General features: G+C 40.0%; 1 protein-coding gene across 2 annotated transcripts; it reads left to right on the forward strand.

Annotated features, from left to right (window-relative positions):
* The first annotated feature begins 8,383 nt into the window (after positions 1-8,383).
* LOC310780112 (placenta-specific gene 8 protein-like) lies at positions 8,384-18,802 on the forward strand. Of its 2 annotated transcripts, none has more exons than XM_083640663.1 (5): positions 8,384-8,484; positions 9,691-9,728; positions 12,109-12,262; positions 15,186-15,337; positions 18,441-18,802. In XM_083640663.1, the coding sequence occupies exons 2-5, from the start codon at positions 9,693-9,695 to the stop codon at positions 18,570-18,572; spliced, it is 474 nt and encodes a 157-aa protein (XP_083496789.1). In that variant the 5' UTR covers positions 8,384-8,484; positions 9,691-9,692; the 3' UTR covers positions 18,573-18,802. The 2 variants fall into 2 exon arrangements, with proteins under 2 accessions (XP_083496789.1, XP_083496790.1); XM_083640664.1 differs by having other exon boundaries at positions 8,422-8,484; positions 9,634-9,728.
* The last annotated feature ends 234 nt before the right edge of the window (positions 18,803-19,036 follow it).

Genomic DNA, 19,036 nt, shown 5'->3' on the forward strand with positions numbered 1-19,036 from the left:
TTATCTGGTTCATCAGTGTTACTTACTTTTCCTTGACAGATCAATGAAATCCACTTTCCTATCTTTAGACTTCAGAATTTCTATTTTCTGTCAAATCACTTTCACAGCAGACAAAGAAGACATTTTGGGTCTGCATCACCAACAGTTTACGGTTTCTAACTTCCTGTTTATTTTCTACTACTGAGGAAGGAAGAGAATCGGGCACATTAGACCATAGGAGGCTGGAGGGGCGCTCTTGGCTCCTCTCTGCCTCCCAACCATAGTCAGCCTGGCCATCGGGGGCACCGGGACAAATCCTGGTGGGCTCGTGGGCCGCTTGACCAGGCAATATATGTATTTCAATCAGGAGAGACTAGAGACCAAAGGATGAATAAAGTGATATTTATTACAATAAAGTGAATAATTTACTACAGAAAGAATGATGAGAATAACATTTTGTTATTAGTCTTTGGCGGTTAGACACCGCAGGGAGATCTTGAGAGAGCTGCACCAGCCCAGATCAGCATCCAGATATATCCCCCTGCAGTGTCTAGATACTGGTGGTGCTGGTGATCTCCTTCTGACACTCATGATGAGACTCTTCCGACTGAAGAATCGGATAGGTCTGCGATGACCGGGAGGAGAAGGGGAGGAGGAGGGTGCGAGCCTGACAGCAGCGATGATTGAGAGGCTGAATGAGACAGAAACAAGCATATTTAAGGAACCCGCCTCCAAGCAATTGGCTTACGACTGGGTTGTGGAGCAACGTGATAGGCTTACACTGGAGGTGCATAGGGTGAGAGGTGATGAGAGCAGTGATGTGACACTATGCAATTGGTTAACAAAGACTGGGCAACAACCAGCTGATTGTTCATTGAAACCCGGAAATTGACAGCTTATTATGATCTTGTGAGTAGATTGAAGAGTGGAGATATAAAGTGAATTAAGGAAGTGTAAAAGATATTATAGTCTTCCTGCTTGAACTTACGTTGAGAACTACATATATACTTATATATATAGTTTACCTGGTTAAATGTAAGTAAATAAAAAATCTATAAAAAATCAATCAATCAATCAATCAATCAATCAATCAATCAATCAATCAATACATAAATACATAAATAAATAGATAAATAAATAAATAAATAAATAAATAAATAAATAAATACATACATACATACATACATACATACATAAACACATAAATACATAAATAAATAAATTTAATATAAATTTTTACATTTGAATATTATTGTAATTTTTATATTCGAATAAATAATATTCTTTGACAGCCCTACAGCACTCAGCATGTATTTTGAGCTGACCTAAGTGCTGTCTACCCACAAGGCTTGGTCAGTGTCAAAAGTGAGGTTTTGCTCGGTGACAAAAGGGCGTAAGTGCAGTTACACCCTTTTGGCAGCAAACAAAACATCATGTTGTTTTTCTTTGTCACTGTGGGACCAGTCATCCCTTCTTGGGACAGATAAAACTGAAGTCTGAGCTTGACCATTTCACCTTCTTCCACTGTCCTCTACTCTCGAATATATCACTATTGATTGCCATGTACAAACATCTTCTTCATGCATTTTCCCCCACGACGTAGACGAGGACATCACAAGCCAAATTCAGGTCAGTCAGTCAGTCAGTCAGTCAGTCAGGAAGTGCTTATGAGGTGATGGGTGCAGGCCTTGTAGTTCCTGCCTTGCCTTGCGAGTTCCCTCCTCCTGCACCTGCACAGTTTCCATCAGCCTATTAGTCCTGTTACTTGGTTCCACCTTCACCTGCCTGCCATCAGCCAATCAGCCCCCAGACTCATCCCATCCAGTGTGCATATTTATAGTCTGTGTTCATTTGTTGGGATTGTCTGTGTTGTATTGTCGTTTTCTTCCCTTTTTGGAAGAAAACGACAATGACTTTCTTGGACCATGTCTCATGGTGATTTTACACTATAAATAAAACTGAATTGAATTGAATTGAATTGAATTGAATTCCCACACCTGTTACCGGCTGTTAAGTTGGATTCTTGATTCCTTTCCCCTGCCGTGCACCGGCCAGATGTAATTTAGTACAAGTTTGCTTTTTTGTGAGATCGCGTTGTTCTTTTTTTGTGACCACAATGCTAGTTTTTGCCTGCAACAAGCTGACAACCACATCTGCAGAAGCGTTGCATTTTTCCAAGCCTTGTCTGAGGAGAGGCCCAGAGTCTCAGACTTTGAAAACCCCTGATCTAAAGTGTTTTGTCGCCATCTAGTGCATTAAACCGGATGTATATGTACATTACATATACATACATATACATTACATACATCAGACAGAGTAGAGAGAAAGTTAATGGGAGGGGTATAACAGTCTGCACACAATTCTGGACTCCTTTTCGGACGGGCCTGACAGAGCCTATTAACCCCAAGTCAGGCCCATCCGAAAAGGAGTCCAGAATTGTGTGCGCGACCACATTCTCTCCTATTTCTAAGGACATCAAGTCAGTCGTTCAGAAACACTGGCATATTTTATCAAGCGACCCCTCTGTAGGACATTCCTTTAAGAGACCCCCTATTTTCGCTAACAGGAGGTCTGACAACCTCAGAAACATCCTAGTCAGAGCAGACTGTTATACCCCTCCCATTAACTTTCTCTCTACTCTACCAGGTGGGAATTTTCCTTGCGCAGGTTGTGCTCAGTGCAATGCAATGATCAAAGGAGACACATTTCGTCACCCTCATACGGGTAATTCTATCTTTATTAAAGACAGAATTTCATGCAGGACCAAATTTGTAGTCTATCTTTTGAAATGTCCCTGTGGCTTATCTTATGTTGGGAAAACTACCAGGGAACTAAGAACCAGAATCTCTGAGCACAAAAGCTGCATTAGAAATAAAGACATCAAATCGCCTGTGGCTAGACACTTTAATTCTGCAGGACACGACGTTTGCTCCCTGAAATTCCAGGGTATTGAAGTAGTCCCCCCACCTAGGCGAGGAGGAAACAGAGATAAATCATTATTGCAAAGAGAAGCCAGATGGATACATACAGTATATTGCAAACCGAGAGCCCTAAAGGCCTTAATGAAGAACTTATTCTAAGTTGTTTTCTCTAAAAATTCTTCTTTATTATAACCTGCTTGTTTTCCAACATGATTTTCTTGATACAAATCTGTTGACAGACTTGCTTTTTCTCTACTACTATTATTATTGTTATTATTATTGTTATTTTTATTTGTTTATTGTTGATTATATTTTTTCTTTTTCTTTTTGTTGACTAGACTACTGTGATTGTGCGGTGATGTATTTGGCTCTTGACTCATGGTAGATTTGCCTGTCTGTCTTCAATCACTTCCTACTGTAGGTCTAGGATTGCGCAACTTCTCTTTGCACACGGCCCTGACGGCCGCACCCTTGGGTGCACTACAGGTGCCTTGCATTCTCCAATTACTGCCCTGCGTAATGATTGGTGCCCTCCTTGATGTATGTTTGTATATATTTCTGAAAGTGTCTCTTTCTCATTGTTGACAAAGGCTTTACGCCGAAATGTCCGATTTTTCTCTGCCCAATAAAAGGCTTTTTTTCAAATTAGCGAGTTCTATTCATAGCCATTATATTATATTATATTATTATACATGATATTATTGCCAGTCATTATAGTCATTGCCAATGACTCATTGGAATGCCTTAAGTCAATGTCAAATGTCAAATGCCCAAATGCCTTCAATGTCATTGGTTCTCACACCCGTCGTGGCAGGGGGTACCTGTGGTAGGGGGTCTGTGCCCTCTGTGGTAGGCTTGCATCCGCCCTTGTGTATCCTGAACAAGTCTCAAGTTCTAATAGCGCCTTGTTACCTCAACACAAACTTGTGTGCAACTTAAGTAGTGAAGGCATGACATAAATTGCTTATTTATTTTGTAATTAAGCCTTCATTATTTTCTTCGTCGACCTTTACAGAAGAGAAACGTAAGAACATTAGTGTCATATACAGTTTTATGTAAACATAATGACTTATTGAAGTTGTAGCCTAAGGCCTAGCCTACTAGATTACTATTCATATGAAAATAAGTTTATTTGTAAAAAGAAATATCACAATAATGTGTTTTATCCTTTCCCATTATATATTTATATATTTATGCATTTATAATTATTTTATGATTCTAAATCATAATTAAAACATTTTCACCTAATCATTTTCACATGAATCAAACACATCTTTTTTATGTGCACTCAAGACAGTATAAAACAGTTCATTTTATTTTGCAAATGAACTCTATTATGCTTTTAACACAAAGTTAACCTTTTGGAGCAGCTTTTGAATATCTAACCTAAACCTACTTACATTTGTAATTGTCCCCCCAACTAATAAATATCAGCATGAAATTTTCCCAATTGCTTCTTTACATTAAGACCCTTTTTGGTAACACATTACATTACATTACATTACATTACATTACATTACATTATATCATTTGGCAGACGCTTTTATCCAAAGCGACTTACAATAACACATTTTTGTCAGCAATAGAACAATCAACTATGCAACACAGTCTATGACAACTACAACTTCTGAAGGAATAGTGGTAAAGTTTAGTTTAGGTTAGGTTAGTTTTTTCTTTTTTTAGAGAGAGAGAGAGAGAGAGAGAGAGAGAGAGAGAGAGAGAGAGAGAGAGAAAGAAGTTAGTTTCAAGAAGGGCCCAGATGGAGCCTGAAAAGGTGTGTCTTTAGTTTTCAAGATTAAAGATGCCTTTGCCTTCAGTAGGAGGCCAGCTCAGGCCATGTCATCAGCATACTTAGACAGACTGTCAGCACCTGACGCAGTTCCCTAGGATGTCCACTGGATGGCGGCCTGGGGCAACCCAAGAGCCTGGTTCGCCCACACAGCTGGGTTGCATCGTAATCAGCAGTGGCTGTCGCAAATTGGACTTGATTACTGTGACTCTTATTTAAGCTCCTTTGTGTGTTGAGACTGTGCCGAGGTATTTTGGTCTGCTGCCGAAAACCTTGTGTTACTCTTTAAGTTTCTTAGTAAAACTCCTTTCTTGAACCATGACACTTTGACTCCTGACTCCAAGTGATTTCTGCATATGGATCCTATTTCAAACCTGTGACACAGACTGTAACATTGTTATTGAATCATCATTTCATTGTAGTACAGGGGAAATGGTACATGTGAAAGAACACTCCCTTTGTACTAATGGTAAGCTGATCAGACTGCACAGACTGTGTGGTCGATTAGAAAGGAAGTACAGGAGGAAGAGTAGTGGTAGCGACTACTACGGTATGGTGCCGTCTGTGTAACTTCCGGTTGTCAAGAGTAGTTTCCTCAAACTAGTCCACAGCATCCTGTGCCCTCATTATGACTTGGTTTGTAGCCTAATCCAATGGTTCTCAAAGTGGCGTCTGGGGACCCGCAGGGGTCCATGATGGGGTTTCCGGGGGTCCACAGCAAAAAAGAGAGATACTTTATTTTCACTATAATTCCATCCATAAAGTAAATGCATACACAATGCATACACTTTCTGTAATAAAACATCCAAAAGCCTAAATCGTATCAGATGGCGCCCCCTGGGACAGAATATCAATCAACCTGTCTGTCTACCACCTCATCTATGTATTCCTGGGGTCAGTCGGCTAACGTTACTCCACCCAGTGTGAGACAGCCAGGTATTATGTTGACAAGTGTAAAGATGACTAGGCTACATGAAAAAAAGATCAATGACTCCTAACAGTCGTGTGTTTGTGCCTGTAATGATGTAGATCTTCACATCCTTTGTAGCTATACATAAGCTCTATGCTAAATAGTATTTGCAATTGTTGCCTATTTAACACCAAAAGGCCAAGAGGGTTACACTGGAAATAGCGATAATTATGACAATTCCCACAGTACCTGAAGGCAGCGAGGTTTTCAAAGTCGGAGGCGGGCCTCCCCAGGGGGGCTCCAAACTGTTTCAAGGGAGGCTCAGTGAATGAAAGTTATAACAGAAGTGGAGTATTGGCCAGAATGACATGAACATTTGGACACTTATTCAGCGGGTATCTTGCATGTTGCGTTCAGGTGCACTGTAAAATATATATATATATATATATATGGTATATATATATAGCCTACTAAATGACTATTCATATGAAAATAAGTTTATTTGTAAAAAGATATCTCCGTTTGTGTTTTATACTTTTCCATTATATATTTATGCATTTATAATTATTTTATTTTTCATTATATTTTTTATTCTAAACCATAATTAAATCATTTTCACCTAATCATTTTCACATGAATAAAATGCATCTTTTTTATGTGCACTCTAGACAGTATATACTCTATTATGCTTTTGTTAACAGAAAGTTAACATTTTGGAGCAGCTTTTGCATTATCTAACTTACTTACATTTCTAATTGTCCCCCTTCTTTCCTCCTGCTTCTTTACAAGACCCTTTTTGGTAACACTTTAGAATACAGCCCGCAAACAACCCTGTAAGTACAGGGTAACAAGATCTGTACATACAGGGTAAGTACGGGGTACAAGAAGTGAATCTACCCTGTAAGTACTGTATAGGGTACCAAATCTACCACACCTGTACTTACAGGGTAAGTACGGTTTACAAGAAGTGAATTTACCCTGTAAGTACTGGGTACCAAATCTGTACTTACAGGGTAAGTACAGGATACCACACCTGTACTTACAGGGTAAGTACGGGGTACAAGAAGTGAATTTACCCTGTAAGTACTGGGTACCAAATCTGTAGGCCTACTTACAGGGTAAGTACAGGATACCACACCTGTACTTACAGGGTAAGTACGGGGTACAATAAGTGAATTTACCCTGTAAGTACAGGGTACCAAATCACCACACCTGTAGGCTACTTACAGGGTAAATTCACTTCTTGTACGGAGTACAAGAAGTGAATTTACAGGGTACAAGATGTGAATTTACCCTGTAAGTACAGTGTTATAGAATGGAATTCCACAGCCAAAAGGTAAACAGTGAACCACTTGAAGAAAACCAGTTGAAATTAAATGATGGAGCCAGGAGTCAGAAGAAGTCGTCTGATATGATGTATTTAACATAGATCTTGGCCAAGAGATGCACTCTTGTATATTCACGGATGGATACACAGGCTGACATACATTAAACAGAAAGTCAAAGATACTTATAGGACACACATCAGATGACATCTCTCTTGACGCACACTTGAAGGCTACTCTATAGACTCAACCTATCTGTTATTCTGGCCCTGTAGAGGGCACCGTGGCATGGTGACAGGGCACAGTGTGCGATAGAGAGGAGCTGCAAATGTAAGGTACAAGTTATCTAAATACGTCTGTCTGTGTATGTACACAGGTTATCCAAATATGTCTATCTGTGTATGTACACACAGGTCATCTAAATATGTCTGTCTGTGTATGTACACAGGTTATCTAAATGTGAAGTCTGTCTGTGTCATAACTATATGTAACTAAAATGGAAATGTATATGAATATATTAATAACTAGTGATTGTCCAAATAAAGGCTAATTTGATTTAAATTTTCTCTATCATACAGGGTACCAAATCTGTACTTACAGGGTAAGTACGGGGTACAAGAAGTGAATTTACCCTGTAAGTACAGTACAGGGTACCACATCACCACACCTTTAGGCTACTTACAGGGTAAATTCACTTCTTGTACGGGGTACAATATGTAAATTTACAGGGTACAAGATGTGAATTTGTGAGAGATGTAAATCATTTGTGAATCCGGCCCCAGGTCTGCATTTTTTACTGCAGGCCAAATATTTATTTAAAATCATTTTTCAAAAACAATCAATTCATTAATTTCTAAGCTTACTGTTTGCATGTGACAGCTTATTCTAGTGAATGCAAGTATTGGGAGAAACTCCAGCAGAGCAGACTTGAATTTTGAATGGTTAATATGTTTTCTCGTCAACTCGTCAAAAGGGAGTCATTTCCTGGTAAAAAAAAATGATAATATCAAGTTTTGGTGTTTTAGCTAATATCACGTTTCATAACAACTGTATGGGGGGGTTAATATAACTCACCTGTTTATACAGTCTACAGTTTATACAGTATATAATATATAATATTGGCCCATGACCTACTTTTCCACAAAGTTTTGTGGTGTTACATGAATCAGCTTGGACGATAGGCGACATTTTGTGATTGGTCATGTGCATTACCACGCCCCATTTTGGCCAGTGGGTGTAGAAATTTAGTCAGTTCGTCCATATTTACATTAATCTAACATTTAAATATAATATTAATTAGCATAGGATACTAAAAATGGTGTGATCATGCTGCCATGCTAGCATTACATGAACTATATTTTGAGCTGACCTAAGTTTAGAATCCTCCAGCCACAAGGCTGTCAAAAGTGGGGGGCATAAGTGAAGTTACGCCCTTTTGGCAGAGAACAAAAACCCCACTGTTACGGCTTTCAGTGTTTAAACTATAGGTCATGATTTCACTGACTGACTGACTATTAGGATATTATTATTTTCTTCATCGATCTTTACAGAAGAGAAACGGTAAGAAAAATTGTGTCATATAGGCTACAGTTTTATGTAAACATAATGAATTATTGAAGTTATATTCATATATGAAAGTATTTTTTTTTAAACATAGCTCCATTTATATGTTATCCTTTTCCATTATATAGGCCTACATATATTTTGCACACAATATTGTTTATGTGCACTCTAGAGAGTATCAAAATCAAACAGGTGTTTATTTATTGTCGCACGCAGTACACTTCAGATTCAGATTTCAGATTCATTTATTAAGGACTGCACAACAAGTCGTCAGAATTTGCTTTCGGTACAGCAATTGTTAAGCACATGAATATTGTGTCAGCATGAGACATTACAGTACATAGACAGACATATGGCAACATAAATACAGAACATTCAACATTGCTGGAGAGGTATGCAGTGAGATTTCAGAGGTGAGTGGAGTTCAGAAACCTGATGGCAGTGGGGAAAAACCTGTTTTTGAATCGTGTTGTTTTGGTGGAAATTGATCTGTAGCGCTGTCCAGAGGGCAACAGTTGGAGGTGATTGGCTGAGTGAGATGGGTCAGAAACTATTTTTTGTGCTCGTGTGATTGTCCGTTTATGGTAGAGAGTGTCTAGTGATGGGAGTGGGGTACCTATAATTTTTGAAGCTTTTTTTATTATTCGTTGGAGTTTGTTGCGTGAGTTACTGTGTAGGTGTTGGGTTCAGGATGCAACGATCACACGGACGGTAGCCACTAGCCAGCTGGTTTCATCTGTTTGTTGTTGTTGATTGTTCACACTGTAAACATGAAAGCCAGATTATTGGAAATTCTGGCAGCAGTGGAGGTTGAAGATCCTCCTGGCAGGAGAAGGGGTAGGAGGAGTGACATTGACGAGCAGCGCGCTTTTCCTCCAAATGTTGAACTTTTTTCAGCTTGAGATGCCCAGAGTGCTCCGTCCAAAAATACTAGCCGCCAAGGTGCGCTCCTTGAAAGAGGAGCGCTCCTAGTGCATCCTTACCATAGAGAATGAATTGCAGAAAGGCACTGGTTTCTTAAACACACACATCCTGCTTGAACAGCCCCTAACTGAACCAGAAAGCAGGTTACAACAGCAGCAGTGTAGCCAGCACAGCTTTAGATCAGTCTGTAACCTTTGATCATCGTTCCTGTGTCTGAAACAGCTCCTTCTCTCCCTCTCTGTGGTCCTCACTGTTCTCCCTTGACCTCTACCTGGGCAGAGATGGCCGTCGAGTACCAGCAGCAAGGCCAACTTACAGTAAGTTGACCAGATTTCTCAAATGAAAATCGGGGACATTTTGTGGTCCGCTAGGGGGGCCCAGGGGGGGCTGTGCCCCCCCGACTTTTAGAAAATTGTGTACATTTTACAGAAAAATGCATCAATCTGGTGCACTTTGAGAGCAAAAGTAAGAGGCTAGATCTATGAAGAACTTTGTGATTTGGAAACAATTGAAAAGGAAGCAGTTTACAATGGTTACTAGTTATCTGGCACATTCTACCACAAATTAGACGGCCTAGGTAATTCATGGGAAATACTGGTGTATTGTGTAGAGTGGCAGGAACATAGAGAGGGACAACTTCTCTCTTTAACCTCACCAACTGGTGGATCATTTATTTACACAAAACAAAAACATTACAGTGGTGGTTTATTACCTCAGTAAACACTTTCCTTGAGTTTAGGGTGTCGCTCAACAGTTTCAAGTATTCAATGGCCACATGACCATATTAACTGCTAATTTAATATTAAATGCTGACAAAATAATTAAAAAAAATCATGTTAATACTAAAAGGCAATTTTAATGATTAAAATTGTAATCTAGAGATAAATATGACCATAATTGTGTTAATTTAAACCAGGGGTTATCAAAGTTTTGATGACTGAAGGCCAATTTAGGGAGTAGGCTAATGACTAGACAACAATGATCCATTGCCAATCATGTTAAAAATTTACATTTTTTTCAATGGAGTTTGGTGTACATACAAACGTTACTGACTTCTCTGCAAAAACGTTTTGAGTTAGTTACTGCACTTAGGTAGTTTTACTGTACTTTTAATTATTCAAAACAACTGGGATGGATAACGCGCTGAATGGGGTCCGGTAAACAAGGACGGTAGCAAAAGCAGCAAGCAGATGCTGCCTCTCGTTCGTCACCTCTGGGGTTGCTTCAGTTGCGGGCGGCTGGGTCCTGGGAAAACCACGGCACGGGCAGAGGGAGAACATCTACTCTGTGATCTACTCTGTCACACACAGGCAGCACTTTGCACAACATGCACAACGACAGGCTTTTGTGGTGCCGCAAATGCTCTGTTATCGAGTTTCTTGCCAGTATTATTATTTGACTTTGTGACCAAAATCGGGGACATTTTCGGGGACAGCTCCAGCCGGGGACAGAGCACCGACATCGGGGACTGTCCCCGAAAATCAGGGACGTCTGGTCACCCTAACTTACAGATGAGTTTTGGGATGCAGCTGTTGATAGGATACATTCATCAACATCATGTGCACGCCTCGGGCTTATACAGTTTAAGGTCCTGCACCGTACCCACTTTAGCAAGGCCAGGCTGGCCGAGATATACCCGAATGTTGACAACAGATGTGACCGCTGCAACAACACTCCTGCAGACTTGTCTCATATGTTTTATTTCTGTCCCAATCTAAGTCATTTTTGGACCTCTGTTTTTAGAACCATGTCAGACATTTTAGGAAAGAATTTGCAACCCTGTACCTTCATCTCACTATTTGGGGCTCCAGAAGACCACACTACTCTAACTGTTAAACAAGCTGATATTGTGGCCTATGCATCACTACTGGCTCGTCGCAGAATACTGTTAGACTGGAAGTCCCCTAAGCCTCCAGCATCCACCATTTGGCTTAGAGACCTGTCTTTTTTCTTAAGCTTGAAAAAATTAAGTTCACTCTCAGGGGCTCCGTAGCCCGTTTCTATGAGAAATCGCAATGCCTGATAGACTACTTTATTGGCCTTCAAACACTCCCCCCGGAATGAGAAAATAACATAGTGCTAGGATTTTCTTAGTATTATTATGGCTAGGTCTTTTCCCCCTTTTATTTTATTTTTCTTTATTTTTCTTATCCTTTGCTAAGGTGTGTATATATGTATGCATACATTTTGCTGTTGTGACTTATTGATATGCTTTACTTTGCTGTTCTGAATCAGAATTTAATGTACACTGAACCTGTATAAGTCAGGTTTTTCAAGGTAGGGGTGGGAGGAGGGAAGGGGCATCTGCTGTCAAAAAAGAAAATCTGAAGGAGAGAATTAATGTTGTCTGTGCATGTTTGCCATGTTTGTCCTTCAATAAAAATAATTGGAGAAAAAAAAGAATAAAGTAGATTGTACAGTAGGCTACGTGTCAAATTGCAGTTATTGCACACTGGAATTATACTAAATCAACTTGCACATTGCATGTGGCGTAGCTAAGGCACAGTTAACCTATCGGCTGACTCAGTCTCAGGGAGACTGAGTGTCTCTGAGGTGCTCTTTTTAGTGAGGCATTAAAGAGACCAATGCAGCAGCACTGTGACCAGCACAGCTTTAGGTCGGATCACCCTGTAACCTTCCATCAGCGTTAAGTATCATCCAGCACTTCCTGTGTCTGAAACGGTTCCTTCTCTGCAGCTGGAGCAGCCGCTAGTCCAGCAACCACAGATGATAGTCCAGTCGGTCCCGATGATAGTCCAGCAGCCCCAGGTGGTCACCACAGTGACCACCTCCGCCTCAGATGGAAGATGGAGCACTGGTCTGTTGGACTGCTTCAGCGATATTGGGATCTGTAAGTTCAACTTCAAGTTCAAGTTTGGCAAAACAGACAGAGACGGACAAAGAATGTTCAAATTAACCACGGGACTACAGGTGCTTCGTAAATAGCCAGTAAATTGGAGTAAATTGGGAGTGCTGGAATACACAGGGCACATGGCACTACCCTCTCATAACAGTTAGGTAACTGCTAGCTAGTAGCCTGCATTTCTGAAACGTATGACCCATTCGTTAATTCCTCACACTCTGCCCCCCAGCCACGCGCTCTCATTTAAGTGTATAGAGCATCTATTGGACTTACTACAAACGCACCCATAGAGGTTATAGAAGACATAAGATATTGCAATAAAATAGCATTCAACAAAATGAAATCCCACAAATTTAGTACGTTAAATAAATCAACCTGCAACACTCTGACGTATCAGCATTTTGTGTCTTTCATCGGTCACACTTTAATGACAGACTTTAATGACAGACTGTGCTGCTCATAACTGTGTGAACAGTAGTCTGTAGATAAGTGTCTTTCTTTCTTTCTTTCTTTCTTTCTTTCTTTCTTTCTTTCTTTCTTTCTTTCTTTCTTTCTTTCTTTCTTTCTTGGTCTCAAGTTATAAAGAGGAACCATGTAGCCTAAAGAACTAGAGGACACTCGGTAGAGTGCATACCTCTGCCAACCGTTTTGTGGTGCAAACTTGCCTTTTTGTGCCTTTTGGTGGGCGTGTAAAGATAATCAGTCCTTCCTTGGCCCATGAGCAGGCTTTCTATGAGGTTTTGTGGTGTTATGTGAATCCGTTTGGAAGTTAAATGCCTTCTTGTGATTGGCCACGACCATTGGGCTAGTGTGGGAAAGATAATCAGTTCTTAGTTGGCCCCATGATTAGCCTCAACTCATCAGTCATTCATCCTTCTGAGTCTCAGATGCGCGGCCCCTATATCCACTGCAACGCCGACTAAATGGCTGCACGCGATATAGACGTTATCAATCACAATAAAACTGTACCCACCTCAGAGGCAATGTTGTTATCCAAGATGTGGGTGCCCTGGCATTCCCAAATAGTGCATACTTTCCAATACCGAGCCCTTTTTCACAAGTCAGTGTCAAAGTTTTTAGGTGCTCCACAGCGGCGGATTAATTGGTTCGGTGCTCAATGGTTGGGAGGGTGTAGTGCAGTTTACAATTTTGAGCACCGGCTCTGCCACTTTCTTTCTTTCTTTCTTTCTTTCTTTCTTTCTTTCTTTCTTTCTTTCTTTCTTTCTTTCTTTCTTTTCAAGTCATAAAAATTAACCATATAAAGAAAAGTCACACCCTAACCGATCTACTCCAATGTATTTTTAACCTCACTCTTACAGGTAATTGTATCCCTAAAATCTGGAAGTCTGTCTATATATGTCCTCCCCCTACTAAAAGGGGGGGACCCTACCTCCCTTAATAACTATAGCCCCATTTCAAATTTGTGCGTCTTGTCAAAGGTCCTTGAAAGATTAGTCAATGACCAGTTAAAGGATTTCCTGCACACTACACATACTCTTTCCTCATATCAATCTGGCTTTAGGAAAAAACACAGCACTATTACAGCCTCCCTAAAAGTAACAAATGATATAATAGGGTCACTGGATCAGAAAAAATACTGTGCACCACTTTTTGTTGATCTTTCCAAGGCCTTTGACACAGTGGACCGACCATGTCATATTGAGAAAACGATTGCTTAATATTGGATTGTCTGAGCAAGCAGCTGGCTGGTTTGTGAATTACCTGTCAGTGTGTACGCTTTGAAGGCAGCTCCTCCAGCATTTTAAATGTATCATCTGGCGTACCCCAGGGCTCGGTCCTGGGTCCAATTTTGTTCACCATTTTTGTTCCCAATGCTAAGTTCCATTTTTATGCAGATGACACTGTAATCTATTGCTGTGGATCCACTCTCACTCATGCCCTTGGCTATTTGCAGACTTCTTTTAATGTCGTTGAGTCTCAACTAATTGATTTAAAGCTTGCATGTCCTAAATGCAGCAAAAACTAAATGTATGTTGTTTTCAAATGGCAGAAAGACCACAGATCCTCCTCCCAACATGTTGTCTCTGCAGGGCACGCAGATCGAATTTGTGTCATCTTATAAGTATTTGGGCATTTTAATTGATGATCATTTATCTTTCAGACTCCACATTGAAAGTCTTGTGAAAAAGTTGAAACTGAAGCTGGGTTCTTTCGAAACAGGTCATGCTTTTCTTTCGTTGCCAGGAAGAAATTGGTTGCAGCCACCTTTCTCCCTGTGCTTGACTATGGTGATCTGTTGTATATGCATGCTCCTGTCTATTGTCTCCATTCTCTGGACACTGTGTATCATGGTGCTCTGAGGTTTGTCCTCACTCACCACTGCACCCTATATGCCAGGGTTGAGTGGCCGTCTCTGGCCGCACGTAAGCTCACCCATTGGTACATGTTTATCTATAAATCCATCCTTGGATTAATTCCATCGTACATCTGTGGCTATATTTCTAGAGCCCACAGTAGTTATCGCTTACGCTCAACCGATTACTACCAGCTAAATGTCCCCAAAATTCTACGGATCGTGGCAAACATGCTTTTATGTATTCTGCCCCTACAGCTTGCAACTCACTTCAGAGCAACCTCAAACTGAAGGAACTTGTTCCACTTGGAACTTTCAAAAATCTAATGAAGGTCATAGAAGTAGATTCTTTTCGTATTTGCACATGTTTCTTATGAACGTTGTAACTGCTTTTGCCTGTTTTATTGCATGTTTGTGCCTTGGTGTTTGCCTGTTTTAATGTTGTAACTTTATTTCTTTTATGCTGCTATCTTGACCAGGGCAGGTTTCCCTTGAAAAGAGGTCTTTGTATCTCAATGGGAATAAATGGTTAAATAAAGGTTAAATAAAATGTCGTGATCATGAACATTCATTGTTACCATGTCTGCTGCCCTCCAGGTTGCTGTGGCCTCTTATGTCTTCCTTGCCTGCAGTGCAAGACCGCCGGCGACTTTGGCTGGGGCTGCTGCTTTCCGCTCTGTGATGCCTGGAGCTGCTGTGTAGTGACCTGCCTACTCAGCGTCTCCATGAGAAAGCGCTACGACATCGACGTAAGACAACATTTGTTTACCGAAAATCTACATAGGCTGCTGAGTCAACTTATTTACTCAAGTAAAAGTACAAATCCCACAAATCCCTCCTGGCACTCTTGCACCAGAATCAGAATTACTTTTATTGCCACGGCCCACGGTATGCAAGATTACTGTACATATGAGGGATTTGTCTTAGTGTCATTATGCAGCATCATGTCATGTCATGTCAATATCATCATATCATCACGTCATGTCAATATTCAGATAAGGAAATAGTTAAAACAACAAAAAGACAATCACAACATTGCAAGTGCCGTCCAATATATACAATATATACATGAGTGGAGGAGTGTTCAGTAGGCATCCAGTTTCAACCTGTAATCTGGCCCATTGATAATGTCATTGGTTTAGCAAACCTGATCCCGCCCATTGATGATGTCATTGGATTAGAGGTTGCAAGAGGTCGGGACTACAAATCCCATGTAATCTAAACTGAGAAGTAGTGGTTTACTTAGCAGTAGTTATTCAATTTAGTTTCCGACCATACATAGGCTATATTCACTAAACACACTGTTGCATGTAAGAAAAGTCAATGATGTCAGCAATTAATATGTTTTTATGGTGAAATATTTATTGCCTTCTGTAATTTTTTCAAATGACAAAGACAGTACAGTTCCTGTGTGTGTGTGTGTGTGTGTGTGTGTGTGTGTGTGTGTGTGTGTGTGTGTGCGTGTGTCGGCCTGTGGACAAATTTTGTGAATGCGATAGTGTCACAACTGTGCAAGATGCACAAAACTTTACAGGTGTGCAGTTGAGTTCTTCACAATGAAGACCGAGTTCAAAAATAGGTCTGATCTGAGCAAAGGTGCTGGCCTAATCACTTAACGCCCCACATTTGTTCTAAGTCACGAGCGTCACGGCTGGTGGCCATCACAAGATGGTTTCTCATTTTCAGTACTCTCTTTTCAGTCTGTATTTCATCATGAACTGATTGTTGCATTCAGGGGCGATTCTAGGATCAGACCTCTTGGGGGACTCAGCCCCTAATCAGAATGCATAGTACAGTGCCTTGCAAAAGTGGTTAAATCCCTCACGACACTGGATGGCATGATTAAATATTTTTCTTTTTTAATTTACAGCTATAATTATAATTATTATTATATTATTATATATTATTATATTATTTATTGTAAAATATTATAATAAAATAAATTACTAAGTAACATGAGTTTTTACACCACAAACTCTTTTTGTAAATGAAAATTTGAATATGTGCTCTCACTGAGGACTTTATTGGGAACACCATATAATATGGGTAGGTATCAGAAATTTCAGCTCAAAGTCAACTGGCTACCAAAGTGACATCCGCCTTAAGGCTTGACGTGTTGCATTCTGACATACTTTTCTGCTGACCAAAGTTGTTGTTTTTGCACCATTCTGTGTATATTCTTGTGAGACCGTTGTGAGATCAGCAGTTTCAGAAGAGTTGTGAACTTTGGCATCAACAAACATACCGTGACGCACTCAAAGTCGCTTATGGTGTGAGTTGATGTTAGGGGACATTCACACCAAAAGTGTTTTTGGAGCTGCCGGCGGCGTTCACACCAAAGCACTTTTTATATAATAAAAATAATAGAATAATGAAAAACACATAGAATAATGAAAAACGCTTTTGGTGTGAATGTCCCCTAAGTCAGTTTGTTGGCCATAGAAACCACTCGCAATGCCAGCATTGGTTGAATTCAACATATTGCTTTAATCAGAGCAAAGATTATTAATAAACAATATAAACACATATTGCATAATTACACCTCAAATTAGGTCAACACTTGATTATTATTATTATTATTATTATTATTATTATTATATTAATTATTATTATTATTATTATTATTACCATTAGTATTATTACCTTTATTATTCGTATTATTATCATTATTAATTATTATTATTATTATTATTATTACCATTATTATTATTACCATTATTATTCGTATTATTATCATTATTATTATTAGTATTAGTATTAGTATTAGTATTATTATTATTATTATTATTATTATTATTATTATTATTATTATTATTATTATTATTATTATTTAGGGGTGCTGAGATTAAATTTAGGTGTGCTTGAGCACCCCTAAAAAGAATCTAAAATCATCAATGGTTGCATTAATATCTCTCTCTCTCTCTCTCTCTCTCTCCCTCTCCATTAACTTCCTTCATCTCAACCCTGACAAAACGGAAGTCATTTTAATTGGCCCAGATAACTTTGTTAACACAGTCAATCCTTTTATTGGCCCACTTCAGCCAAATATCAGTCCGACTGCTAAGAACCTTGGAGTCATCTTCGATCAACACTTAAATTTCAACCATCATGTCACTAAACTTGTCCAGTCCTGCTTCCTCCAGTTAAGAAACATTACCAAAATTAGACACATGTTATCTCTCTCAGATCTTGAACGCCTAATTCATACCTTCATTTTCTCTAGATTAGACTACTGTAACTCCCTCTACTCATGCCTCAGTCAAGCTGCCCTGAACCGGTTACAGCTGGTTCAGAATGCAGCTGCCAGGTTATTAACCAGAACAAACCGTAGGTCCCACATCACCCCTGTCCTTGCATCTCTTCACTGGCTCCCTGTAAAATTCAGAATTCAATTCAAGATCCTCCTGTTTACTTTTAAAGCCCTGCATGACCTCGCCCCTAATTATATTTCAGAACTCATTGTTCCTTACTCCACCTCTCGACCACTCCGCTCCTCAAACCTCGGCCTTTTATCCGTTCCATCGTCCAACTTTAGAACTAAAGGTGACCGTGCCTTTTCTGTTTTAGCCCCAACCCTCTGGAATCAACTCCCCCAATCTGTTAGATCTGCTCAATCTTTGGGCTGTTTTAAGCAATTTCTAAAAACTCATCTTTATAGGCAAGCCTTTTTATAAATATTTTCTTTGATCATTTTGTTTTTGCTCTTTATCATTGTACTGTATTATGTTGTATTTTACTGTTTACTTTGTCCATGTGTAAAGCACTTTGTAACCTTGTGTTTTAAAAGGTGCTATATAAATAAAGAGTTACTTACTTACTTACTTACTCTCTCTCCCTCCCTCCCTCCCACAGGGTGGGTTCTGTGATGACTGCTGGAAGGCGATTTGTTGTTACCAGTGTTTCTGGTGCCAGATGTCTCGGGAGGTGAAGAGGAGGAACAACCCCCGGACTGCCACAGTGGTCACCACCACCAGACAGCTCTGACCACTGAGGTGCTCATCAGTGGCTAGCACGTCCACAACAGCTCACTGACCTGGGACCAGCTGATTCCCACATGACAGGGGTTTCCGTATTATTGAGTGTTGTTATGTTATTCACGTCATGTAGCCCCGCCCACTTGACCCATTGTGTCACGACTTCCCACTCAAAACGCAAGCTGTTTTACCTGCTCAGTCTTAGCCTGGGTAAACCCAGCCCCCACGTGACCTGCTCTCAGACCTGTTCTCAGTCACTACTTGTGACTAGTGAGCAGGGTCTGTCTGAGAGCAGGTCACTGGGGGCTGGGTTTACCCAGGCTAGCTCAGTCTGACTCACCTAGTCAAACCTAGATTGACTCATATGAGTCAGACTAGGTTTATGAGTCACAGGAAGTATAAACACAATCGGAACTTCCGATTGTGTTTACACTTCCTGTTAGTCTCTCAAGCCAGATTGTCTCTACATTAAGC

Source organism: Poromitra crassiceps, assembly GCF_964638095.1.
Source record: "Poromitra crassiceps genome assembly, chromosome: 7".
Classification (NCBI taxonomy): domain Eukaryota; kingdom Metazoa; phylum Chordata; class Actinopteri; order Beryciformes; family Melamphaidae; genus Poromitra; species Poromitra crassiceps.

What these genes read in the sequence shown, in the direction of transcription:
- LOC310780112 (XM_083640663.1), top strand. Translation starts at nt 9,693, where the DNA reads ATGGCCGTCGAGTACCAGCAGCAAGGCCAACTTACA. An exon ending in AGCAGCAAGGCCAACTTACA is followed by an intron (nt 9,729 to 12,108) that starts GTAAGTTGACCA and finishes CCTTCTCTGCAG; the next exon opens with CTGGAGCAGCCGCTAGTCCA. An exon ending in CTTCAGCGATATTGGGATCT is followed by an intron (nt 12,263 to 15,185) that starts GTAAGTTCAACT and finishes GCTGCCCTCCAG; the next exon opens with GTTGCTGTGGCCTCTTATGT.